At 31.7% G+C, this 27,935-nt stretch overlaps 1 protein-coding gene across 2 annotated transcripts in view; it reads right to left on the bottom strand.

Moving 5' to 3' along the window:
- Liprin-gamma (liprin protein kazrin) overlaps positions 1–27,657 on the bottom strand; it is a 463,459-nt gene extending 435,802 nt beyond the window's left edge. The window contains exon 1 of one of the 2 annotated variants that reach the window (XM_085815044.1): positions 27,373–27,657. In XM_085815044.1, coding sequence (XP_085671170.1) covers positions 27,373–27,460 — 88 coding nt within the window. In that variant the 5' untranslated portion in view covers positions 27,461–27,657. The remainder of the gene's footprint in view (positions 1–27,372) is intronic. The other variant, XM_085815043.1, reaches the window with a different exon arrangement.
- Positions 27,658–27,935: the final 278 nt, after the last annotated feature.

Here is a 27,935-nt window from a genome sequence, read left to right as displayed (position 1 = left end):
TCAAATTGTAGAAAGCAAACTTCATAATGTTGCAAGCATCTTTATGTTGCAGTTTTACACAAGTAAAGTTTTAATTTGCTAATATGATTGATTAGCAAAGCAGACGAAAAACGGACTTGCATCACTGTACGCCGGTATAAATGTGCCGCACACCTTTGTGAAGTCTGCGTTTTGCGAATCAGTAACTGGTCTTCGTAATAGTCCAGGCATTCCTTATGAATAATTCTCTCTTTTCGTATAATGATAACCTTGCATAAAGATGTCGATATCTTGGCACTCATTTAAAGGCTTCCCTAACGATTTGGCTCGATAGAAATCGAACTAGACGTATAAAAGCTTTGTCGAAGAAACAGTCCATCAAACTATCAACTAACTCAACTTGTAAACTCGGTTAAGTCCAGAAGATTAAGATCTAATAAACTATAAGTGCACCTCTATCTTATTTATAAACGTTTCTTTACATTTCCCCTTTCACTTCCTTTCCACTGTTAAAATAATATCGCACAGCAATTAATTACTTTCTGAAAGAAGATTTCTATTAGTCCTTGAGCTCACGATGAACAACTAAATAGCTGAGAAATCTTTAATAAACATACTAAATGACATTCACTAAGATCTTCGCGAGATTTTTATCATTAACCTCGTCCGGAAGTAGGCTCAAAAACTACTTTTAGAATTTGTAACTGCACTAGCGCCATCTGTTTCGAGTGAAAGCAACTAAACATCGTGTGGAAACTATTTCTACAGATAACTATTTCTTTTAATCTCTATATATAAATTCCTAATTTAAATCTTTTCTCAATAGGCTAATTTTAAGCCAATATTTTGTATATCCTGAAATATCACATAGACCAGTTTTCTTTTTAAAATGTCCTTTGCGAAGGCATTTAAATTGATAGATTTCAAATGCTTTGCGATATGATTATATAACCACTCCAAGTATTATTTATTTCCAAGTAATATATTTTTTTCCAAGTATTACTTATTTCATGTTTTTTTTTTTTTTTTTTTTTTTCAGATGCCCATATTCGCAGTAGGATTACGTCATTCAAAATTGGATGGCTCTAGGTACCGTTCTTTTATCACAATGGGAGAAACATACATACGTTTATGCAGATTCTTTATTATTTAATTTCTTCAAATATAATACAGAGCTATAGTATTGGGTGGCAACGATTTGAAAAGTGATGCGCCGTTTATAGGGTTCCGACGCAAAATCGCAAAACGAAAACAATAGTCCTTCAGGGACAAAGTCCCTTTGAACTAAAAATTTAAAAATTTAAAAAGTGAACTCACATAAGAACTCGGGCGCTATGAAAAAACAATTTATATTTTGATAAATCCATTGGATATCCCTTAGCTAAAATTACACTTTTCATGCATTTCGCATGAACTCAGCTAACTTTTTCGTGTAGGTATGTTCCATTCCTCCGCAAGAATTGCTTTTAATAGACCTTTAGAAGAATTATCATACTTCCTTGTTTTTTTCACTCCTTACATGTTCGATAGCATTTACGTCCAGAGAACATGAAGAAATTTTTAATAATCCCAGGAAAATTGAATGATAATCACAATCAAATATTTAATGTTTCGTGTTTAGGATTTTTATCATGATAGAGCTTGAATGTATTTTGCATTCCAAGTTTTCTTGCAGATGCCTTCAGGTTTTCAATAAATATTATTTATATATATTTATAATAATCCATAACACTATTTTCTATAAAACTTAAATTCCCATCCCAAAGGCAAGGAAACATCCCCAAGCCATTATGCCTTTACTCCCGTACTTAACAGCACGCAATAGGTTTTTTCCAAATTTAATTCTTCATTTGACATCCGTTCCATGGTTTCATTGTCCATCGAATCCAAATATATGAAATTTGAGTCGTCTGCAAATATAACATTGTTCCAATGCAATAAATTTTTACTTACCATGGATTTTGCGAACGCAAGGTGCATTTTCTTTGTTTTCTTGTTGATGAAGGATTTCCCATATTCGGTGGAAGATTACGTTATACCAAATTTGATAGCTCTAAGTACCGTTGTTTTATCACAATGCGAGAAACATACATACACTTATGCAGATTCTTCATTATTTAATTTCTTTAAATATAATAAAGGGCTGTAATATTCGGTGGCAACAGTTTGACAAGTGAACCGACGTTTAAAGTTTTCAACGCAAAATGCCAAAACGAAATTAATAGCCCTTCTCAGCTAACGCCCTTTGAGCTAAAAATAGTTACTTAGTTTAAATATTTTTCTTATAATTGTTTCCAACTAGTTTTTTTTAAAATATATTTTCTATAAATGTTTACGAATATGAAACTTAAATATATATATATATAATAATTGCCACTCGCTTTCATTCCGACTGTCAAAAAACTTAAATTCAAAATTTATACATCTAACCTTTTTTCCCTCTAAATTCACAGGAAATCTGAAGTACGGTAACATAACAAGCGGGACGTGATATTTACAGTAAACTCTTAAATAAAAATTACTGAAATCTTAAAACAGGTTTTATTCCTTAGCTTAGCTATATTACCATTTGCAAGATCTGACCCATTCTTCACGAGGGGCAGTGGATAGATCGAGCTTACCATGATGTAAAATCAAGAACAGGGAAAAAAGGAAATGCGATGAAACCATGTAGAATCAGAAACCGGTTCTTCTACGGGAAAGAGACTCCAAATATCGAATATCCGCTTTGGTTATAATAACATTCTGAATACGTGAATGAACTACATGAGCAAACACGATACATTTCTTTTATTCCAAAGGCAACATCGCGAATCGTTAGCAGCTAAATGATAAATCAAATGTTAGAAAGCTTCTGTTCATTTGAAACTCAACGAGCTTTCTACTGCAAACTGTCTGAAGCGTGACGAATAACGACTCACCTCGAACTGAATTTGTTGTGGGAAATAGATACATAAATGGAAGAAACTTGACAAAATTCGGGATATACAGGGAATTTACCGCATATTTAAAAAGTAATTACTAATATGCCATTGTATGATTCTCAGTAATGATAACTGAAGAACATCGTTATTGGCATATGTTTTGAAATGAAAAACAATTCCAATATGCGCTCAAAATTACTTCTACAATGATTTTGAAAAAAAATCTAAAGTTTCAGATTTTTTTTGTCTAGATGATGATAATTTGTATATGAAATAGAAGCTAAATTTGCTATTTCTGGCCTACATTTCACAAAATTATTAATACTTTGCTATTGTGACATTACTTATTAATACTTTGCTATTGTTTTCAGTTCTATATAATCGTGCTCGACATGAAGGGACATTGTTGCTAGACGATGAAGCTTAAGATTTTTGTTGGTCGTCGATGTTATGAAATTGAGTTGTTTAACACAACTTCATATCATTCACTAAAAAAGTCACTTTATCCGGACTAACATTTTGTAACATTCGTTATTTTCCTACTATGTATGTAAAAATATATATATATATATATGCGTAAGATAAAAATATATGAATAAAAATTGAAGTTTTAACTAAAAACATTAATTCTTCCTCTCTATTCTAAAATCGTAATAACTTCTTTGCATTGCGTCATTTCTAGATCACTCTATGGCCCGCGCAGCTCTGATGACGTAATAATTGCGAATTGTAAACCAAAATTTTTCTCTTCGCCGTGCTTCCGTCTTTCATGACTACGCACTTCAGCTTTTGCTCTCTACTGTGCTAAGATGTAATTTCGCTGGCTTGCTTTCTCTCAACAATATCAAAAATGTAAATCTTCTGTGGAAAGGTACGACTAGAGTGCCAAGTGATTGTGGCCACAAATATCAGTTACAAATAAAAATGGAATTAAAACTGCCTCGACTGCCAAGTTCTTTACATATTTACCAAGTTAGCATTATTAGCATACTACGCAATCAAAATTCGTCTTCAATATGGATCTAATCACGCATCGACAGTGTTCCGTCTTTTCCTTTGCTTTTTATTATTACATATATATATATATATATATATATATATATATATATATATAGATAGATTGATTGCAAAAGTTTTTGACTTTGCTTTTTGTGTGCACTATTGCCAGAATAAAAGAATCTACTATTCAGCATGAATATTTTTTTCTTTTTAATTTTGGTCAAAGAGTAATTATTTTTTCGTATTTTAACCTTTATATTTTTACATCATTTTATGTCCAAAAAAAACTTAAGCTGAAACACAATGTGAAAGTTTTTAAATTCTTTTTGAGTTGATTTTAAATGTAATAAATATTTAGGTCTGTACAGCAATAAATAATTTAGTTTTATGAAACTGGCAACAAGAGATTTATTTTTTAAAAAGAAAAGGAAAATTATTTCAGAGAGAAGAAGGAAAATTATTTAGAACAAACAAAAGAGAAGACTTCATTTTTAGAAAAATTTAATTTTAGAATAGAAAAAAGAAGAAAAATTATTTCAAATGTGTATGAATTTTCATGTTTTTTTAATTCTAATATGTTTTTATTTTTAGTCCAGATAGACGTTAGCCCAACAGAGCTATTAGTATCGAAACGAAATTTTGCGTCGAATCCCTTTAAATGTCCGCATTACTTTCCAAATTCTTGCCGCTAAGTTTTACCGCCCTGTATTATATTTAAAGAATTGTATTCTATTTGAATAATGAAGAATCTTCATAACGTATGTATATTTCTCGCATTGTGAAAAACCAACGTGTTGTGAAAAACCAAAGTGTTTTCAGCTATCCTTGATGCACCAGTCATCAAATTTTGATAACATATTGCCCCACATGAACATGGGCATCTGGAAGCCCGAATTTGAAATTTGTTTTATTGTCTATTTCATATTTTGTAAAACTTTAACGATTTTTTAATTTAAAAACTCATCAATTCCAAAACAAGCAGTGGCAACATTGTAAAGAATAAAACATCTTTATCTCCAGCGCGAGGCTGTCTATCGGAAATTCTAGAGATATGCTATTTTTAAATATTTTTAGCTCAATGTGGCGTTAGCTTAAATGCTCTCGTAACGTGTATGTTTCATAAATGAAAAAAGCTCCCGTTTGGGCGTAGTATAAAATCTGCAAGATTTTAGTTTTTTTGCCATTATTTTTCTATTTATTAATTTATTTAAGTTTAAAATCAAGTCAACTTCTTAGTTTAATTTTAAGAATCGAAGATGAATGAAAACTTTAGAAGAAACCTTGTTAGTAATCAACAACGGCTGGAAGACTTTCTTTACAATAACAGTTTGTTTCTTTGGAACTAGAAATTCAAAACCAAACGAAATAATAAAAAGTTGCCACAAATATTTACATTACAACAAACATGCTAAATTAAATTATATTAAGTTCGTTCACGTTCCCGAACCCCACTTGTAATCCTCTCATTTTGTATTTTTTTAAAACTGCAACATCTTTGCTGTTCAGAGGTTTATCCGATGAGAAACTTTTACCCGTCGTCCAGCTCTTGTGGTTAAGTCTGCTTGGCTTAGCAAGTGTTTTCAACTATCCTTGATGCACCAGTCTAGCGGTCCAGTGATGATTGCAGCGGGAAAAATCTTGTAGGATTCATGGCTTGGTCTGTATTTGGTCACTCTTGAATCTGAAAATGCGGAGATAGTTCTGTAGGACGAGACACTTCATACGTAGGTATCTGGTGCTCTTCTAAACCAGTCGGGCCCATCCCACCATCTGCTTAGCAAAAATGTTTTGGTAGCGCATCCTGAAGAAGGAAAATCCACTGCTGAAGCGGCAACATCATAATAACAACGTAATAGAAACAGAGAAAAGAAAAATAATAACAAAGAAACCGGAGCTAGTGATTGATTATAATAAAAAAATGAGTGGAGAGGATATGAGCGATGGAATTATCATAGCGCACTCCACAGCAAGAAAACGACTCAAAAAGTACTACAAAAATATATTTCTCCATTTCTTAGACATTATGTGTCTGAATGCATTTATATTATATATATAAAAATAATAATAATAATAATAATAATAATAATAATAATGGAACATTATCGCGGATCAACTTTTTGCTAAAATTTATTGAAGACACTTTTGCGACGTATCGAATTGAAAGAAATAAATCGACACAAACTCGGTCATTTAGACTTAATGTAAGCCAGTTAGGAGGGAATCATGTTCCAGATTATATACCCGGAACATCGGAAAAAAACAACCCTACGCAAAGGTGCTCGCATTGCTACAAACGTAAGATCAGGAAGGAATCGCGTTACTGGTATTCGATTTGCAAAGTCCCATTGTCCCTGTTTCGCTGAATATCACTCCACAGCAGGAATTTAAATTATTACTTTTATATGTATAATATTTAATTTAATTTATTGCGTTTTAGTTTAATATGTAATATATGCTTATGTTAACTAAATAAGTAAATATTAGTAATAAAATTTTCAATTTTATAAAATAAACTCATTTTTTTTTATCCAATATCTTATCAGCGCAAATTACTCTGTGATTGACAAATATACTCGTCATGGCTGGATTCTGGTGACACAAAACGGTGCGCACTCTTAAACGAGAGCGCCACAGTTAACTGGTTAAGATATTTAGAGGCCCTAAGCACTCAATAGATTTTGATGCGCCCACATACATATCCGCCAGTTTTACCTCTCCATTCCTTCTCTCTCTGTTTTGGTTTAGCTGTGCAATGTATTAAATGACAAAACTGGCAATGAAGAATATTTTTGATGTCCCGTTTCTTGAGCACATACGCACTTTTTTTTGGTGGTGCCCCCTTCCCTTGATGCTCTAAGCACGTGCTTATTTTGCTTAATGGTTGATTCAGCTCTGGTTTCAGGGTTAACTTTTATTGCAAATCATTGATATCAATCTGTTGCAAGTTTTACAGTATTACTTTGGTAATTTTTCGTAGTATAAATCTTCGATTCCTTCGTGTTAATTTAGAAGGGTATTGTGAGAAGGTTAGACTTCAGGATATTATCAACAATTCCGCGACATATTCATCGTTTTTATGCATAAAAGATTAGCTGAAAGCTTTATTTAAAGACTTTTTCAATATTTTGTATATATATATATTATCTTTAAAATGGTGAACATGTTTATGTTTTAAACAGAACTTATCGTTAATTTGTAACGTCTGCCCATGTTCTATGTTCGAACTGTTAATGAATTATGGTAACCAAATAATAATTTCCTAATGTAGACGATAATTCATGCGATTTATTTTTATTTAAAACAACAACATTATGGCAAGGAACATCGTATGCCCAAAACACCACAACAAAACTTTTTGCAGTTTGCATTATTACCTGAGTTACGAATTAACACTTTTTGAATAAACCATTTTATTCCAAGTAATATTATGATATTTATTCTGCAACAAACAAAGTTTAAAATAAAGAAAAAATAATATATTATTAAAAAAACTTAGAATCTATGCTGCGATAAGTAGTACAAGATCTATGCAAATATATTTCAAAAGTGACCGAAAACAAATGTAAGTCACTGTAAATAATTATCTTTGAAAACTTTTTTAATTAGGAAAAAATGTCTTCGAACATAAAGACATAAGCTGCATAACTACCAGTTTTAATCTGCATTAAAATTTGAAAAGTCAAAGACTCAAAAAATGGTTGTAACAATCTGGAATTTTTAATACAGACCGAAAAGCAAAAGTAAGTAAAATTCATTCATGCTGTCCTGGGTGCTTTATATGTTAAACGAAACCGAAAACAGAATTAAAAGTCCCAGTCAATAAAGCAATGAATCATTCTGAAATTAACTGACATCTTAAAATAAATTTTTATCCTTCAGTATAGTCAAAAATAGAATAAAAATGAGAAGTCACAAATAATAATACGAACGATATTACTTTTTCTCGGTGTTTTTTTTTGCTATCTCTTCGTATCTTCACGCTCACTGGATTTTCTATTTAAAAGCTAATTTTCCGCTTCATGCATGGAATAAAAAAATATATAATTTCATGGCTAAAGAAAACGAACGCCGAATTTCAAACCTTGCTCCTATGCTGCAATATAAATAAATATAAAACTATAAATTCGATGAGAATTTTTTATAAAAGAATGGGTTCATTACTAGAAAATATATACTGTGGATACCACAGGACTTCCTTGTATTGGTTATTAAATGATACACATTTTTTACAGCACTTCGTTTAAACATATCTTCTCAACTTTTATTACAGATAAATTTCTCATTCAAACAATTCATTTCGCACTTCGCGCAAGGCAAAAATACATAAAAAACTCAAAACATTTTCATTAAACATTGTAAAACATCAAAACATCAAATACAATTTTAAAAAAACATTTCACAGTTAAAATTAGAATTTCTCCGCGAAAACAAGCAATTCGGCCAACGGGCAGAAGATAAAATTTTCAGTGCACAAAATAGAAAGTTAAATTTCGATCACATTGGGTAAAAAGACAGTGAAGTTGGCACACCAACGGACTTAATTCACTATTCTACTAAGCGTTTAAAATGTAAGAAATGGCCTCGCTAGGCCTTCCGCCTCTTTTAAATTGCTTTTAATTCTGCAATTATTGCATGCAGATTAATTAGAGGCATAAAAACCTTACCCATACATAAGATCAACATTATTAAATCACTTTTAAAGCAAAAACTGCACAATTCGCGAACCTATAAGAATAAATAAAATAAAATAAAATTAAAAGAAACTGAGCCCACCGAGATGGGTAACATTGTGGATATATAAATAAATATAAGTTTGATGCGGCTAATTGCAACGAAAAGGGCGATACTCAACTGCATGTTATAACAGTCCTATATACAAAATTTCAGTGTTCCACGGCTATTCGTTTTTGAGTTATGCGAGATACATACATATTTACGCATGTATGTACGTACAGACGTAAAAAAAGAACTCTTCCGAATCCATTAAAAATCCATTTTACAATGTGTTTTGGCAAAAAATGACTTTCTGTTCGAACGTTCAGTTGTCAAGCAAAAGCATCGTTGATATGGATTCGAGAGCAGTCGATATGGATATTTTCTTTAAAACATAATAATCAAAAATTTTCGTGATTAGAATACTTCTTTTACTTCGTACAAGGAAGTAAAAACTGAGCTCACCGAGCCGAGTAACAGAGTGGAAATATATATATATATATATATATATATGTTTGATGTAATCAGTTGCAACGAAGGAGGATGGGAAACGAGAAAGGGAGAGGCACAACTAGTTGTTATAGCAGTCCCATATACAAAATTTCAACATTCTACGGCTATTCGTTTTTGAGTTATGCGAGATACATACATGCGTACGTGCGACAGATGTCACAAAAAATGTCTTCTGAATCCATTTTGGAAAAAAGCGTCCTTTATTCTGTAATTCCGTACAAATGTCACGCAAAAATATCGCTTAAATGGATTCGAGAGTGGTCTGGAAAAAAGCGTCCTTTATTCTGTCCGTACGTACAGATGTCATGCAAAAATATCGCTTAAATAGATTCGAGAGTGGTCAAATGTATATTTTCGTTGAAATATGATACCCGAAAAGTTTCGCTATTACACTACCTCCTTTACCTTATAGAAGGACGTAAACAAGGGAAATAATTGTGGAATAAAATCGTTTAGAGAAATACAGTAAATAAATCGAATAGTTGTGTAATCGCAAAGCAAGCATTAACAGTATTTAGCATTTTAATAATAATTCTAATAACTAATATATTTACTGGTAACACGTTTTTACTGATAACATTTCTTACTAGTAAACTAAAATACCTTTTAAATTAGTTTTGTTCGACAGAAGTGATGAGAAAATAAAAATTAACATGCGACATGGAAAATTTAGTTTGCAGGCTAAGGTCTCAAATAAATACTTCCATGAAGAAAATCTTTCAAAAATTGAAGACTATAAAGAGAAATTAAAAAGTGTAAACAAACATGCAAACATTTCTCTATCTGTTGATGCCAGCTCATCAAATAATTTTTTTTTTTTTTTTTTTTTTTTTTTTTTTTTTACTGTTAAATCAACTAAAACTCAGCTCGGATTGAAATTCAATTTTAAATGCTCCAGCGTTTGGTTCCATGTTTATTTAACGTAAAGTGGGTAAACAGAAAAATAGGAAAATATATATACTATCCGACTAAAATTAAAACGGAAAAAATCTGGTGTGGTAAGCTTTAAATAAAATATCAAGTGATACTTAGAAGCTCGTTTTTATTTCAAACGTGGAATTGATTCATCGTTCTTAAAAAAGACTAATGCGCTTAGAAATTTCATGGTTCAATATTCATTATACACACTATTCGGCTTTTTATTATTCTATTCTCCCATACAATGTAAAATGATAAGTATACGTACTGATGAACACATCCGTTCTCATGCTTCCATTCGAAAATATTGCATCAATCGTAATATATTGTTACAAATTTTGTAGATCTGTAAATAATTCTAGTGAAACTAGATGTGAAATTGTAGTATCTTTTGTATAATGTAACATGAAAAATCTGAAGAGACGAAGCTCTGCTGTCTAATAACATTACAGGGATAAATCGATTTAACATTGAGGTAACCCGGAGAGAGCATTTTTAGTTCAGAGCAGACTTCGGAGTAATCCTGCGAGCTTCGCTCTTTAAATGCGTTTTATAATGTGTTGGGTTTAAAGTTATTAGCAGTTTGAAGTGGCCACTATTGATTGTGCTGTGTTCTAGTGAGAAGAGCTAGCTATACGAGTACTCTTGTGGACAGTTCCAGAACTATAAAGTGTTTCTTTTAAAAAAATTAATTTTATCAAGCTATCATCGGTTCTGTGCGCATTCAATTCATTAGGAAACCCAACAATATTCTCTGCTGATATAGTGCAATATTCTCTGCTGATATAGTGCCGAATTCACAAATCGATATTTAATAGTCATAAAATTTTTAAAAGCAGCATACCTTTAGAATTCCCAATAGAGTGTCAAATCTTGTCATACATTTTTTTTTTCCTAGTCTCTCTCAGTTCCTGATAGTAATGCTAAATTTTATCAACAAAATGACAACTTTTTTACTTGTTCTCTTAGCTTAATTTATTAAACAACATTTTCTTCGCATTTATGCAAAATTTAATAGCAAAAATACTATACAAAATTTAATAACAGAATCACAAAATCTGTAGAATTTCTAATAGAATGTGAAGTGCTCCCATACATCACTTTATATTTGCTATGCTACTTTTATTTGCCACATTACGATTTTTTTTAAATACTACATAGCGATAACATTTGGTGGCAGCAACCTTTCCTTTGAAAAGTGATTCGACGCAAGAGGTAAACGGTCACAAAATTGAAGATTGAGGCTAATATATGTAATTGTTTCATAAGAGCTCGTTCTCGTAGCATTCGACATAATTCCAAGAATAAGTTTAAGACATGAAAATCTATTCAGAGTTTCAAGTAGAGAAGCAGGCCCAATTTATCAGTTTAAGCCCAAATTTAATACACCGTTCCCATCGACGTAAATGAATAATATCGATATAAACACATAACAGCGATATAAATCAGGCATTAATTAGCGTTTCTGTTATTCCTTTTATTTTGTAATGCTATCTTTGGTCACTGGTAATTACACTGATTAAAATTTTGGTTGGGACCATCCTAACTGAATCCAATTTTGACTATCCAAATTCTCGAGAAATTAATGCTAAAATATTTATAATTAACAACTAGAAAGGCTTCTTAAATTATGTCCGGTGGATAAAAAAATCCGCTAACAAATTCTGCGTTCATTTGCGACAAAAGATGATGCAAGAACGTTTTAAAAGGTCTCTCGTCAAGTGACGAAAAATGTAGAAGTGAAGTGCACCTGTCGAATAATACAAAATTGGCATTCGTTCAAACACGTGTTCGGTTGTTTTCCGCACGACTTTTCATGTTACCTCATTAAAATATTCCAAAATATTCTAACGGAAAGCCATTTTTCGGATGTTGTGTTAAGATTGGTAGAATAAAAATTGGAAGGATAATTGAATCTTATTAAAAAAAAAAAAAAAAACAAAACTGAAAGGTTTTTCAGATTTTAGGTTACGCCCAAAGGGACTTTTTTTAACGCTTTTGTGTATTACCTTTATTTATTAAATATCATGTTCTTCTCACTTTGACCATAAAATTCAGTTCAACAGCAATATCGCTAAATAATTTTAAAATGAGTATATTTTTAGAATTACCGATACACAGCCTCGCGCGCTGGTGATAAATTTTTTTTTTTTTTCCTTGGTACAGTGTTGCCATTGCTCACTTTGAAATTGTTTGGTTTGTTAATAAAAAATTAGTTAATGTTTTACAAAATATGAAACAGATAATAAAACAGAATCCAAATTCCAAATTTGGGCTTCCAGATGCCCATATTCGGGTGGAAATGTACGTCATTCAAAATTTGATGGCTCTAGGTACTGTTGTTTTATCACAATATGAGGAACATACATACATTTATGCAGATTCTTCATTATTTAATTTCTTTAAATATAATACAGGGCACTAATTTTTGGTAGCAACGGTTTGAAAAAAAAAAAAAAAAAAACTGACATTTTCAATGTGAAGTTTTCAATGTAAAATGCCAAAACGGAATCAATAGCCCTTCTGGCTAACGTCCTTTGGTCTGAAAAAAAGTGTCTTAATTTTCCTATGTTGAAAACGTAATTACCTACGGCACAATAATTTTTAAGGTTGTATAACATTTATAAATTAAGAAAAACAATTTAACTTTTAAATATTGAGTCTAAATAACTAAACCCAGTAATTATTAACTGCCCACTAACTCAACTCCTTTCATCGCGTGTATCACTTTCTCCCACTGTTGAAGAAGCTCCATTTTTGTCTTACCCTTTTTATGTAGGAGTAATGGTACTCGTTGTTGCTTTTGAATGAGAAAAAAAAAATTCGTTATTTAAATAAAGCAACAAAAATAAAAACGTATAAGTCATCACTAAAATCCATAAATAACTACATTTTTTTATTATTAATAGATAAATAAAGAATCTACGCAGCAGCTAATGCTTTCTAATGGGTACACTTTTTTTAATAACGTGGAGACACTTTCATGAGTTAATAATATAAATAAATTACTCTTGCATACCTTTTCAAATAGCAAACAATGTAGAGTTTTAAAATACAAATAAAAATCTAATTATATTATATTAACCCTTTGTTCAAAGTGCTTAAGTTGACGGTGAGGGGGAGTTAAGAAGCGAAAGCTATTTGCGCGCTTTAAGATATTGCATAAAAAGTTACTTTCTTCTTCCTAACTAACTGTCTCAAATTGCCTAAAATCTTTAGAAATATCTTTTTCTCATACGTTCCCTGGAGGCAGCATTAAGAACATCTTTGAGCTGAGCTGCAATATAAACACTGCAAAAAGCACACTCAGTAAACTAATGCTTTCATCCACTCTTAATAATAATTTAAAAAAATTTTAGAAAGAAAGAGGAATAAATATAAAGAAATAGTATATATTTTGGGAAGCGATTTGAGAATTGTATGCCATATCACACTAGTGGATTGTTCTTTAAATAAAGTTTTCGTAAAATGATCTTTCGTAAAACTTTCTAAAACAATTCTTTCCTTAAAAAAAGGAATGTTATTAATCTGGTGCAATTACACTTTGTGTTGCAAATAAAAATTTTAAAAGAGTTGTATTTAACAGTTATTAATTAGTTCTAGTTTTCACCGCAAATGCTTAATTTGTAGTCTAATTCTTTTTGGCAGTTCTTTGGTAGATATTAATTGTTTTCATTTTTCGAATTTTTTGTTTAAAAAAAATAGAAATTGTTACTCTTTAATTTACGATAATTTACAAATATCTTCAAGTTACGTTATGATAAAATAATATTACAACAGTTTTGTTTCTCACCGTTTAACACTGCTGTTTCAATAGCTCATTTAAATACCTGATTTTATAGTCTGTGTCTTGAATTTCTGGGAATTATTCATAAACTCATCTTATTGCAAAAGTTTAATTCAAAATCACAGATTTTAAACTGAAATCTAAATTCGAAGACCAGATTGCAATTACTTTTAATTCTCTTAATTGTTTTATAAATTTTAATAGTACTATGATTTATGTAAATATTTGTATTTAATTTTGTTTTTATGTTTTATTTGTATTCTTACGTGCATGTGTTATTTATTTATTAGCCCAAAGGAGTGTTAGCTCAGAAGGGCTGTAAATTTCGTTTTGGCATTTTGCGTCGATTCATTGTAAATGTCCGTAACAGTTTTCACACTGTTACCACCAAATATCACCCCCCTGTGTTATATTTAAAGAAATTAAATAATGAAGAATCTACATAAAAGTATGTACGTTTCTCGTACTGTGATAAAACAACGGTACCTAGAGTACCTAGAATTTCGAATATGGTAAACCTCCTCCGAATATGGGCATCTTGAAGCTCAAATTTGTAATTAGTAACTTGTTTTATTATCGATTTCATATTTTGTAAAACTTTAAAGAATTTTTGATAAAGAAACTCAACGATCTCATAGCAAGCAATGGCAATACGGTACGGGGGGAGGAATAAAATCAATTATAATTAAAAAAAATCTGAAAGGTTTCAAGTTTTAAATTACGTCCAGAGGGGCGTTTTTTTAACGTTTTGTGTGTTACCTTTATTTTTTAAATATCATATTCTTTGCACTTAAACCATAAATTTCAGTTCAACAGCAATGTCGAAAAATAATTTTAAAATGAGTATATCTTTAGAATTTCCGATCCAGTCTTGCGCGCTGGAGATAAAATTGTTTTTAGTCCAAAGGGGTTTTGTCTCTGAAGGATATTGTTTTTGTTATCGAGCTGGAGATAAAAAGGTTTTTTTACCCCGTAGAGTGTTGCAATTGCTCGCTTTTAAATCATTCGTTACAGTTTTACAAAATAAGAAATCGATAATAAAACAAATTCCAAATTTCAAATTTTGGCTTTCAGATGCCCATATTCGCAGTAGGATTACCTCATTCAAAATTGAATGGCTCTAGGTACCATTGTTTTATCACAATGCGAGAAACATACATACATTTATGCATATTCTTCATTATTTAATTTCTTCAAATATAATACAGAGCGAGAGTATTTGGTGGCAGCGATTTGAAAAGTGATACAGCCTTTTAATGTTTTCAACGCAAAATCGCAAAACGAGAACAATAGTCCTTCAGGGAAAAAGTCCCTTTGTACTAAAAACAATTTTATCTCCAGCGTGCGAAACTGTTGGAAATTCTAAAAGATATGCTCCTTTTAAAATGATTTTGCGATATTGCTGTTGAATTGAATTTTATGGTTTAAGTGCGAAGAACATGATATTTAATAAATAAAGGTTACGTAAAAACATAAAACGTTAAATAAACACTCCTTTGAGCGTAATATAAAATCTGAAAGCTTTCAGATTTTTTTTTTAAACTAATCAGTTCTTTTTTGTGTAGTAATTTTATGCTTATTTAGTTTTCGTTTCACTTAATTTTGAGCTTGTAGCCACTTTTTATGTTGTACTTGTATATAGCAGATTTTTTAATCTAGCTTGATAGATGTTCGAATCCTATGAATAGTTCAAGTAGAATGAAGATAGGGCAGAAACTTTCCTTCTGAACTTCATGGTATATAACCAAAAAACTATTACCAGTTTAGTCCTATTTAGTGATTTCTCGCCACTTTAGTAACATTTTGGGATTTTGTGGAAGGAGAATTTTTCAAAACCTTAGAAGCGATTTATTTCGAAGCTTCCAGAAGTACTTATTCTTCCTTTTGAGCAGCCCTATAGCTATTCGTAGCTAGCGATCATCAGTTAGTTCAGAGTTGTAGAAATTCTTCCGCAATCAGTAACAATGAACTCAAAGTACTTTGCAGCGTTTTCCTTATATTAAAGAGACTTTGTTTGATGCCTGTGTTGAGCTGTTTATTGCTTTTAAGTTTTCTTGTACCAGCTGTTATTTGTTTCAATAAAGTTTCATTTTCTTCCCGCTCATCTGGCGTAATTATTTAAGGAGGTCCATGCGAAGCCGTAATATACAAGAATAATAAACTCTTCTTCGACGTGCTAAAATGTGACCTGAAATTTTTAGGTAGCAATTTTTTTAATAATTTTTAATGTTATCATGTCAGCAAGAGGATAAAATAAAATAAAAACCCATTTATTAATTCGTACAAGTTCCATTAAAAGACCACATTTTTACCATTTTGCACCCTTGGAAATTGAAACATAGCTTCTTCTCCTGGAAATTGGAACATAGCCTGATTTCAATGAGAAATTTAAACTAAGCATCAAGTCCCTAAGCTGGGGATTATAACTCGAAGAAGTTATGAAAAAAGGCCTTGAGTGGGGTGAGGGGGTAAAACTCTCTCCCAGACATTGTTAAGTAACTTTTCATGGTTCATTTATTCCTTTACAGTGTATTACAGGAATCCATGGTTCATCGCTTTAACTGGGGAACTCCCATCTTTACAGTCCAAAGAACATTTTAAATGCCTCAAAATCTGTGATTCATTCTCAAAACCAGACCATATTCTACCATTGCTGAAGATTCTTTCTTGTAGTTAGAATTCAAAAGTAAAAATTTCAATAAAAAATGTAGAGGGAAAATAAGTTAAAGGAATTTTGAACGAAATTCGTGAATTTTTTACTCGTCCGTGTTTGAAAGAATTATAACCTAATTTACATTTTAACTGATTGTATTTAAGCACAAGTTCGAATCCTATGGATACAAAACATGTGTACACTATACAAAACATGTGTACACTATACAAAACATGTGTACACTAAGTTTTGCAATTTAAAAGTTCCAAAATAAAAGTTGTTCTCGAACAACACATATTGCCATTCCACTCTTTTTTCCTAGTAGAAGTAGGCTTTAAATATACTACGAAAAACAAGAAATAATTTGAATAGTTTTTAACGAGGTGATTTAAGAATTAAGTTAAGCAATTTTATATTAAATATTTTTTAAAAAATTGCATCTATGCTTCGGACACAGCCATTACTTTAATTAAAATCGAACTTTTATGCAATTAGAATCTGCAATTTTATTTCTAAAAGCAGTCTCGCGCACAATATTTTTTCCCCCCTTCCGTACAGTGTTGCCATTGCTCGCTTCGAAATCCTTGAGTTTGTGAATCAAAAATTCGATAAAGTGTTATAAAATATGAAATATATAATAAAACAAATTCCAAATTATGGCTTTCAGATGCCCATATTCGGTGGAAGACTACGTTATTCAAAATTTGATGGCTCCAGGTACCGTTGTTTTATCACGATGCGAGAAACATACATACATTTATGCAGATTCTTCATTATTTAATTTCTTTAAATATAACACAGGGCGATTATATTTGGTGGCAATAATTTGAAAAGTGATTCGCCGTTTATAGAGAATCAATGCAAAATGCCAAAACGAAATTAATAGCCCTTATGAGCTAACGCCCTTTCGGCTTATAAAAAAAGTCTGAAACTTTTCAGATTTTAACTTTCAGCCAAATGATTTTTTTTTAAGGTTTAGTATGTTTTAAAGTAGAGATTATCAATAGAGATGGCCTCAGGTGGAATATAGAAACATCTTATATGATATTAAATAAATATGCATTTATACTAACATGGAAACATTCTATATCTTCTGTATATTTAAAAAGTGAAAAATATGTAATGTAAGTCTATGTAAATATAGAATGTTTGTAATTAGATATATCATTAATTAAATGCATTTTTACTTAAATCAATCAGATTAAAAATTTAAAAAAAATCGCATTTGGATACTAATAGCCCTTTGAGCTAAAAAAGTATAAAATTATGAAAATGTATTCAGTGTTTGAACAAAATTAAATATATATAAATGTTTTCAACCTGTATTTTACTATTAAACGTCATAATATCCTTATTCTTATTTATAGGCTTTATTTTTAATGCAAGCAATGGTATATATAAGAATTCTACGTTGTAATGTAGATACTGAATATTATTGTTTATAATCCTACCTGTGTTGTATTTCATGCATTTAATACATCATTACTTTCAAATATTTTCCAAGAGTCATAACAGTTAATCTTTAAGATAATAAGTAATCCAGTCTTCCATATATCATTCCATCATTAGGTAGAAAGATAAAGCATATCTAAAATCTCATGAAGGCAATTGCAAAAAAGTATCTATAATAGTCGATTTAGTTTTTCAAAAATAGCGTTTTGAGTATTACATTTGTTCTAGAAACGACTAAAAAAAGATTACGATAAAGATAACTGAAGCAGACTATTCCAAACCCAAAACGAAGAATAGATATGAAACTTTAAACTTTTTTTGCTTTTAATGAAATAGGTGCTTTATTTTAATGAAGAATAAGAAGTTTTTCGCAGACACAAACATAAACATTTTCCTTTTGAAGGCCTACAAGCATTCCATTTTCCTAGGCATTTAGAAATGTATATTTAAAAAATACCAGTGAACCTATATTCTAATGTGATGATGAACCTGTATTCTATATTCTGATATGCGCAGTATAAAAATCTGAAAAAAAAAATTAATGTAGTTTAATTTGAAAATAACAACCTACTTTAGGCAATGCTAATCATCTCTATTACTAAGTAATAAAAAATCTGTATTATAGGTATGTATGTATGCAAGTATGCATGTATGTATGTTTCTCGCATTGCGGAAAAATAGTGACATCTAGAGCCACCAAATTTTGAATACACGTAGTTCATTGCCCGAACATGTGTACTTCGAAGCTTGAATTTTTAACCCAAAGGAACATTACACCCGAATGGGATAGTACCCTCGAAGCAGCATTTTATGCTAAAATCACCTATAAACGGCATATCACTTTTCAAATTGTTGCCACCAAACATTATCGCTCTAATGAAAAATCTGCATGAATGTATGCATGTTTCTTGCATTATGAAAAAACAACGGTACCTAGAGCCATCAAATTTTGAATAATGTAGTCTTCCACCAGAATATAGGCACCTGAAAGACCAAATTTTGAATCTCAAATTACTTTTATTATCTATTTCATATTTTGAAAGACTTCAACGAATTTTTGATTAACGAACTCAACGATATGAAAAGGAGCAGTGCACTGTACGGGAGAAAAAAGAAATTATCTCCAGGGCACGAGACTGTCTATCGGAAATTAAAAAAATATTTTGTGATTTTGATGTTAAATCGACTTTTATGTGGCATAAGCGCTAAGAACGCGATATTTCAATAAAAAATAAATTAAACGCGCCTCCCCCCCCAAAAAAAATAGAGTTAGTAGGAGTGAGTGTGACAGCAGACTGCTAGTAAAAAATGTCTTTGGGGCAAGCGCTAAAATCTGAAAGCTTCCAGATTTTAAAAAATTTATTTCGTATTTGGTGCGAATTTAATTATTAACAAACACGTTGACTGAAAAGCAACCACCGGGCAAAGCATCATTTAAATTTAATCGGCAAACTCGGCGATTTAAAGAAATGCGTTGCCAATGCTCGAAATAAAATACTTTATTTTATCTTCGACTTGCCAACGTATTGCCGTTTAACAAAGAGTTTTACTATTTCTTTCAAATATAATCTATCTGTCATTAATCAACCAACCAAGCGATTTTAAAGCAAAGAAAACAATTCTTCATCTCTGCTATTATTAATTACTAGCTGGACCGGTGAAATTACTCTACACTTGGACTCATTAAATTCCTTACATATATTTTCCCTTTTCATAATAACTACTGTATTTTTAAGCCGCTGGCCACGCAAGAAATTAGTTCAATAAAATATTTTTAATTCAAGGAGAATCCAAATAGATTGATTTGGTACATATAATGCATGTATGATATCTCAGAACTAACAAACCCTATAAAACTGTAATCTACAGCATTTATTATTATGATATCGCAGCCCAGACGGTATAGTGGTTAGGGGAACCTGACTGCAATACCGAAGCCCCCGAGTTCGAATCCCGAAGGAGGCGTGGATGTAAAAATTATACCTATTTAGGTACTTCCACAATAAAATGGCCACAAGTTCTGGCATTAGAAGTGGCCAATGCCGTTATAGGCAAGTGCCGCCATTGAGAAAAAAATTATTATGATATCTAAACTTACTTTTCCTAATATGTCGTCCGCTTACGGACAGAATTTCCAATGTAGTTAATCGTGTGCTTTGAACATCGGCTCTCATGTATTCAAAAGCTGAACGAAAACAGGAACAAAGTTTTGCTGTAAACCGGAAATTAATCCTAAAGTTTTCAAATGCACTGTGAGTTTCAAATGTAAACAAATATGGCTGCTGTAGTTAAAAAAAAAAAAAAAAAAAAATTAGGCTTGTTAAATTGTTAATAATTCTACAAATATTGCATGCAGATTAACTAAAGGCATGATAAGAACAACATAATTTAACAATTTTTAAAGCAAAAAATGCACAATTTTTCAACATATAAGAATAAAAAACTGAGCTCACGGAGCCGAGTAACAGAGTGTGTATATGTATATCTATTTACTTTTGGTGCGGCATACTGGCACCAAAAAGGGAGGTGCACAACCGCATCCTACAGTTATCCTATATACAAAATTTAAACGTTCTGAGGTTACTTGTTTTTGAGTTATGCGTGATACATACATACATACATACGCACGTACGTACGTACAGACGCCACGAAAAAAATCTCTTCTGAATCCATTTTAAATCAGTTTTATAATTTTTTGGCGGAAAACGAGTTCTTTATTCTGTCCATACGTACAGATGTCACTCAAAGACATCATTAAATTGCATTCGATAAAGGTCAAAATGAATATATTCGTTGAAATATGGTACCTGGAATTTTTCGTGATTACAATACTTCTTTTACTTCGTACAAGGAAGTAAAAAACCCATGTTTTGTAATTTTAGTTTTATTCATTTAAAAGTGTTGACATTACTTTCAAAGTTAAAAATATCATATCATTTCTGCAAGGCACTGTATAATACTAGAAACATTACTATATTTTTAGCTCAAAAAGGGCTATTAATCTCGAAATGGGATTTTGCATCGAATCACCATAAATGCGTGGTTTCACGTTTCACTCGAGTTTCTTCCATTCGGAAAAATATAAGTATTTTTATCTTTTAAACCCAATCTGTCTGTTGTGCATTAAGAAACTAAGCTGCTTGAAATCAATAGATGGAGTTTTAAGAATATTGGTTCCTTACTTTTGAATCGGTTTGATTTGAATAATAAAAATGCGTCTAATTCATGATCTGTATAATAAAAAAAATATTCAACATTTTCATAAAATGATCTTATATACTTTTTATCATTTATTTCATATTTCGAAAATCTTTAACAAATTTTTGATTAACAAACGCAAAGATTAAAAAGCAAGCAGTGGTAACACTGTACGGAATAAACTATTTTTATCTCCAGCGCGCGAGATTGACTATCGGAAATTCTAAAGATTTACTGCTTTTGAATATTTTGTGATTTTGCTGTTGAATTGAATTTTATGTGGCGTAAGTGGGAAGAAAGTGATATTAAAAAAATAAAGTTAACACATAAAATTTTATAATGAAAAGAAAAAAATCTCAAAGCTGCCAGAGTTTACACCAAAAGGGCTTCTTTTTCAGTTACACATACCGACACGTTTTGAGAGCATTTGGGCGAAAGATATTTAAAAACAGCATATCTTTAGAATTTTCTATAGCCAGTCCTGCGCGCTGGAGATAAAAAATATTGCATTCCGTACAGTGTTGCCCCTGCTCCTTTGAAATCGTTGAGTTTATTAATCAAAAATTTGCTAAAGTTTTACAGAGAATGAAATACAAATTAAAACAAATTCGAAATTCAAAATTCGGGCTTCCAGTGTGCCCATATTTGGATGGACGACTACGTTATTCAAAATTTAAGGCTCTAGGTACTGCTGTTTTTTCACAATTCCAGAAATATACATACATTCGTGCAGATTCTTCATTATTCAATTTCTTTAAATATGATACAAGGCGACAATATTTAATGGCAATAATTTGAAAAGTGATTCGACGCTTTTAGCGAGTCGACGCAAAAGCCTTTTCAAGACAAACAGCCCTATTGAGCTAACGCCTCTTTGGGCTAACCCCTTCCCCTAAAAAAAAGGTTTTGTAACCCCTCTTACTAAGAACACTGAACACTGGTAAGATGAACTGAAAAAAAAATGTGTGTCAACACTTAACACTGCATCGAGAATTTTAAACATATGCTGCTTTTAAAATGTTGGTTATTCTGCCGCTGAATTGTAAATGGCGTAAGTGCAAAGAGTGGGATACTTAATTATAAAGCTAAAAGACCAACAAAATGGGGGGGGGGGTTAGCAGGTGTGAGTAAAAGAGCAGACTGTTAGACTGCGAGCTCGCGAGAGCGTAAAAAACCTTAACAGACCCAGACTGCGAGATCGCGATAATTAAATGCATTTTTACTTAAATCAATCAGATTAAAAATTTTAAAAAAATCGCATTTGGATACTAATAGCCCTTTTGAGCTAAAAAAGTATAAAATTATGAAAATGTATTCAGTGTTTGAACAAAATTAAATATATATAAATGTTTTCAACCTGTATTTTACTATTAAACGTCATAATATCCTTATTCTTATTTATAGGCTTTATTTTTAATGCAAGCAATGGTATATATAAGAATTCTACGTTGTAATGTAGATACTGAATATTATTGTTTATAATCCTACCTGTGTTGTATTTCATGCATTTAATACATCATTACTTTCAAATATTTTCCAAGAGTCATAACAGTTAATCTTTAAGATAATAAGTAATCCAGTCTTCCATATATCATTCCATCATTAGGTAGAAAGATAAAGCATATCTAAAATCTCATGAAGGCAATTGCAAAAAAGTATCTATAATAGTCGATTTAGTTTTTCAAAAATAGCGTTTTGAGTATTACATTTGTTCTAGAAACGACTAAAAAAAGATTACGATAAAGATAACTGAAGCAGACTATTCCAAACCCAAAACGAAGAATAGATATGAAACTTTAAACTTTTTTTGCTTTTAATGAAATAGGTGCTTTATTTTAATGAAGAATAAGAAGTTTTTCGCAGACACAAACATAAACATTTTCCTTTTGAAGGCCTACAAGCATTCCATTTTCCTAGGCATTTAGAAATGTATATTTAAAAAATACCAGTGAACCTATATTCTAATGTGATGATGAACCTGTATTCTATATTCTGATATGCGCAGTATAAAAATCTGAAAAAAAAATTAATGTAGTTTAATTTGAAAATAACAACCTACTTTAGGCAATGCTAATCATCTCTATTACTAAGTAATAAAAAATCTGTATTATAGGTATGTATGTATGCAAGTATGCATGTATGTATGTTTCTCGCATTGCGGAAAAATAGTGACATCTAGAGCCACCAAATTTTGAATACACGTAGTTCATTGCCCGAACATGTGTACTTCGAAGCTTGAATTTTTAACCCAAAGGAACATTACACCCGAATGGGATAGTACCCTCGAAGCAGCATTTTATGCTAAAATCACCTATAAACGGCATATCACTTTTCAAATTGTTGCCACCAAACATTATCGCTCTAATGAAAAATCTGCATGAATGTATGCATGTTTCTTGCATTATGAAAAAACAACGGTACCTAGAGCCATCAAATTTTGAATAATGTAGTCTTCCACCAGAATATAGGCACCTGAAAGACCAAATTTTGAATCTCAAATTACTTTTATTATCTATTTCATATTTTGAAAGACTTCAACGAATTTTTGATTAACGAACTCAACGATATGAAAAGGAGCAGTGCACTGTACGGGAGAAAAAAGAAATTATCTCCAGGGCACGAGACTGTCTATCGGAAATTAAAAAAATATTTTGTGATTTTGATGTTAAATCGACTTTTATGTGGCATAAGCGCTAAGAACGCGATATTTCAATAAAAAATAAATTAAACGCGCCTCCCCCCCAAAAAAAATAGAGTTAGTAGGAGTGAGTGTGACAGCAGACTGCTAGTAAAAAATGTCTTTGGGGCAAGCGCTAAAATCTGAAAGCTTCCAGATTTTAAAAAATTTATTTCGTATTTGGTGCGAATTTAATTATTAACAAACACGTTGACTGAAAAGCAACCACCGGGCAAAGCATCATTTAAATTTAATCGGCAAACTCGGCGATTTAAAGAAATGCGTTGCCAATGCTCGAAATAAAATACTTTATTTTATCTTCGACTTGCCAACGTATTGCCGTTTAACAAAGAGTTTTACTATTTCTTTCAAATATAATCTATCTGTCATTAATCAACCAACCAAGCGATTTTAAAGCAAAGAAAACAATTCTTCATCTCTGCTATTATTAATTACTAGCTGGACCGGTGAAATTACTCTACACTTGGACTCATTAAATTCCTTACATATATTTTCCCTTTTCATAATAACTACTGTATTTTTAAGCCGCTGGCCACGCAAGAAATTAGTTCAATAAAATATTTTTAATTCAAGGAGAATCCAAATAGATTGATTTGGTACATATAATGCATGTATGATATCTCAGAACTAACAAACCCTATAAAACTGTAATCTACAGCATTTATTATTATGATATCGCAGCCCAGACGGTATAGTGGTTAGGGGAACCTGACTGCAATACCGAAGCCCCCGGGTTCGAATCCCGAAGGAGGCGTGGATGTAAAAATTATACCTATTTAGGTACTTCCACAATAAAATGGCCACAAGTTCTGGCATTAGAAGTGGCCAATGCCGTTATAGGCAAGTGCCGCCATTGAGAAAAAAATTATTATGATATCTAAACTTACTTTTCCTAATATGTCGTCCGCTTACGGACAGAATTTCCAATGTAGTTAATCGTGTGCTTTGAACATCGGCTCTCATGTATTCAAAAGCTGAACGAAAACAGGAACAAAGTTTTGCTGTAAACCGGAAATTAATCCTAAAGTTTTCAAATGCACTGTGAGTTTCAAATGTAAACAAATATGGCTGCTGTAGTAAAAAAAAAAAAAATTAGGCTTGTTAAATTGTTAATAATTCTACAAATATTGCATGCAGATTAACTAAAGGCATGATAAGAACAACATAATTTAACAATTTTTAAAGCAAAAAATGCACAATTTTTCAACATATAAGAATAAAAAACTGAGCTCACGGAGCCGAGTAACAGAGTGTGTATATGTATATCTATTTACTTTTGGTGCGGCATACTGGCACCAAAAAGGGAGGTGCACAACCGCATCCTACAGTTATCCTATATACAAAATTTAAACGTTCTGAGGTTACTTGTTTTTGAGTTATGCGTGATACATACATACATACATACGCACGTACGTACGTACAGACGCCACGAAAAAAATCTCTTCTGAATCCATTTTAAATCAGTTTTATAATTTTTTGGCGGAAAACGAGTTCTTTATTCTGTCCATACGTACAGATGTCACTCAAAGACATCATTAAATTGCATTCGATAAAGGTCAAAATGAATATATTCGTTGAAATATGGTACCTGGAATTTTTCGTGATTACAATACTTCTTTTACTTCGTACAAGGAAGTAAAAAACCCATGTTTTGTAATTTTAGTTTTATTCATTTAAAAGTGTTGACATTACTTTCAAAGTTAAAAATATCATATCATTTTTGCAAGGCACTGTATAATACTAGAAACATTACTATATTTTTAGCTCAAAAAGGGCTATTAATCTCGAAATGGGATTTTGCATCGAATCACCATAAATGCGTGGTTTCACGTTTCACTCGAGTTTCTTCCATTCGGAAAAATATAAGTATTTTTATCTTTTAAACCCAATCTGTCTGTTGTGCATTAAGAAACTAAGCTGCTTGAAATCAATAGATGGAGTTTTAAGAATATTGGTTCCTTACTTTTGAATCGGTTTGATTTGAATAATAAAAATGCGTCTAATTCATGATCTGTATAATAAAAAAAATATTCAACATTTTCATAAAATGATCTTATATACTTTTTATCATTTATTTCATATTTCGAAAATCTTTAACAAATTTTTGATTAACAAACGCAAAGATTAAAAAGCAAGCAGTGGTAACACTGTACGGAATAAACTATTTTTATCTCCAGCGCGCGAGACTGACTATCGGAAATTCTAAAGATTTACTGCTTTTGAATATTTTGTGATTTTGCTGTTGAATTGAATTTTATGTGGCGTAAGTGGGAAGAAAGTGATATTAAAAAAATATAGTTAACACATAAAATTTTATAATGAAAAGAAAAAAATCTCAAAGCTGCCAGAGTTTACGCCAAAAGGGCTTCTTTTTCAGTTACACATACCGACACGTTTTGAGAGCATTTGGGCGAAAGATATTTAAAAAACAGCATATCTTTAGAATTTTCTATAGCCAGTCCTGCGCGCTGGAGATAAAAAATATTGCATTCCGTACAGTGTTGCCCCTGCTCCTTTGAAATCGTTGAGTTTATTAATCAAGAATTTGCTAAAGTTTTACAGAGAATGAAATACAAATTAAAACAAATTCGAAATTCAAAATTCGGGCTTCCAGTGTGCCCATATTTGGATGGACGACTACGTTATTCAAAATTTAAGGCTCTAGGTACTGCTGTTTTTTCACAATTCCAGAAATATACATACATTCGTGCAGATTCTTCATTATTCAATTTCTTTAAATATGATACAAGGCGACAATATTTAATGGCAATAATTTGAAAAGTGATTCGACGCTTTTAGCGAGTCGACGCAAAAGCCTTTTCAAGACAAACAGCCCTATTGAGCTAACGCCTCTTTGGGCTAACCCCTTCCCCTAAAAAAAAGGTTTTGTAACCCCTCTTACTAAGAACACTGAACACTGGTAAGATGAACTGAAAAAAAAATGTGTGTCAACACTTAACACTGCATCGAGAATTTTAAACATATGCTGCTTCTAAAATGTTGGTTATTTTGCCGCTGAATTGTAAATGGCGTAAGTGCAAAGAGTGGGATACTTAATTATAAAGCTAAAAGACCAACAAAATGGGGGGGGGGTTAGCAGGTGTGAGTAAAAGAGCAGACTGTTAGACTGCGAGCTCGCGAGAGCGTAAAAAACCTTAACAGACCCAGACTGCGAGCTCGCGAGAGCGTAAAAAACCTTAACAGACCCTTCAGGGCGACCGTTAAAATCTGACATCCTTCAGATATCTTTTTTCGTTCTATTAATCCACTATCTTGTGCTTTGAAAAGAAAATTCAAGAAATATGATAACATTAGGAAGGAAGCATGTAAATAACACGGTGACACAAAATATCGAGGCATATAATGGAAGCATTATTTATACTAATGTAATATAAACAGATAAACAAAAATCCCTTTCTAATTCAACCCACGAAAGGTAAACGAAAACCGCAACGGCCTTGAAGGTCCGAAAACCGTAACAAGGGAATAATCACACATCTCCAAAAATATCAAAATATTAAAAGAACGCTTCACCAACCTGTTTCGAAGTGCTGGTTCTGTCTGGCAAAAGCCCGCGTGAAGGCGTCGCACTTGGAAGAGGTACTCAGGTGCAAATCCATTGACATAACACTCGAACTTCATTAAGACAGAAGAACGCACATCGACGTCGAATCATTGTTTTTCGCCGATTCCCATGCGCCCTCCTCTAGGCTACAGCTTCGAAAGTCGTTCTTCGTCCCCAGCTTTCGAATGGGTAGGAAAAAAAAGCTACACGTGAGACGAGAGAGAACAAAGCGCTACGGACGGCGTCTGCTTTGTCGTTTGGCCCCAAGTCTTGGAATAATGAGGAAAGAAAAGAAATAAAAAAGAAGAAAAATGAGACAGAAAAGTTTAAATTCCCTATAGGTGAAACCGAAAAATCCCTCTGTAGCTGCAGGTGGAGGGAAAACGTAGTCGGTGAAATCAGCTGACGGATAGATAGCGAACAATGGAGAATTATTTGGCGTTGAAAATTCAATAAAATGTAGTAATTTAATTCTGGCAGCATGTGAACACAACACTGGGCAAAAGAAGCGAAAGAAAATTGAGATCTTATAAATT

This window comes from Stegodyphus dumicola, chromosome 4, assembly GCF_044657685.1.
Source record: "Stegodyphus dumicola isolate Sdum_Otavi_A_Nest chromosome 4, ASM4465768v1".
Lineage (NCBI taxonomy): Eukaryota > Metazoa > Arthropoda > Arachnida > Araneae > Eresidae > Stegodyphus > Stegodyphus dumicola.
Note: the sequence above shows the minus strand (reverse complement) of the source record. Positions and strands in the feature narration are given on the sequence as shown.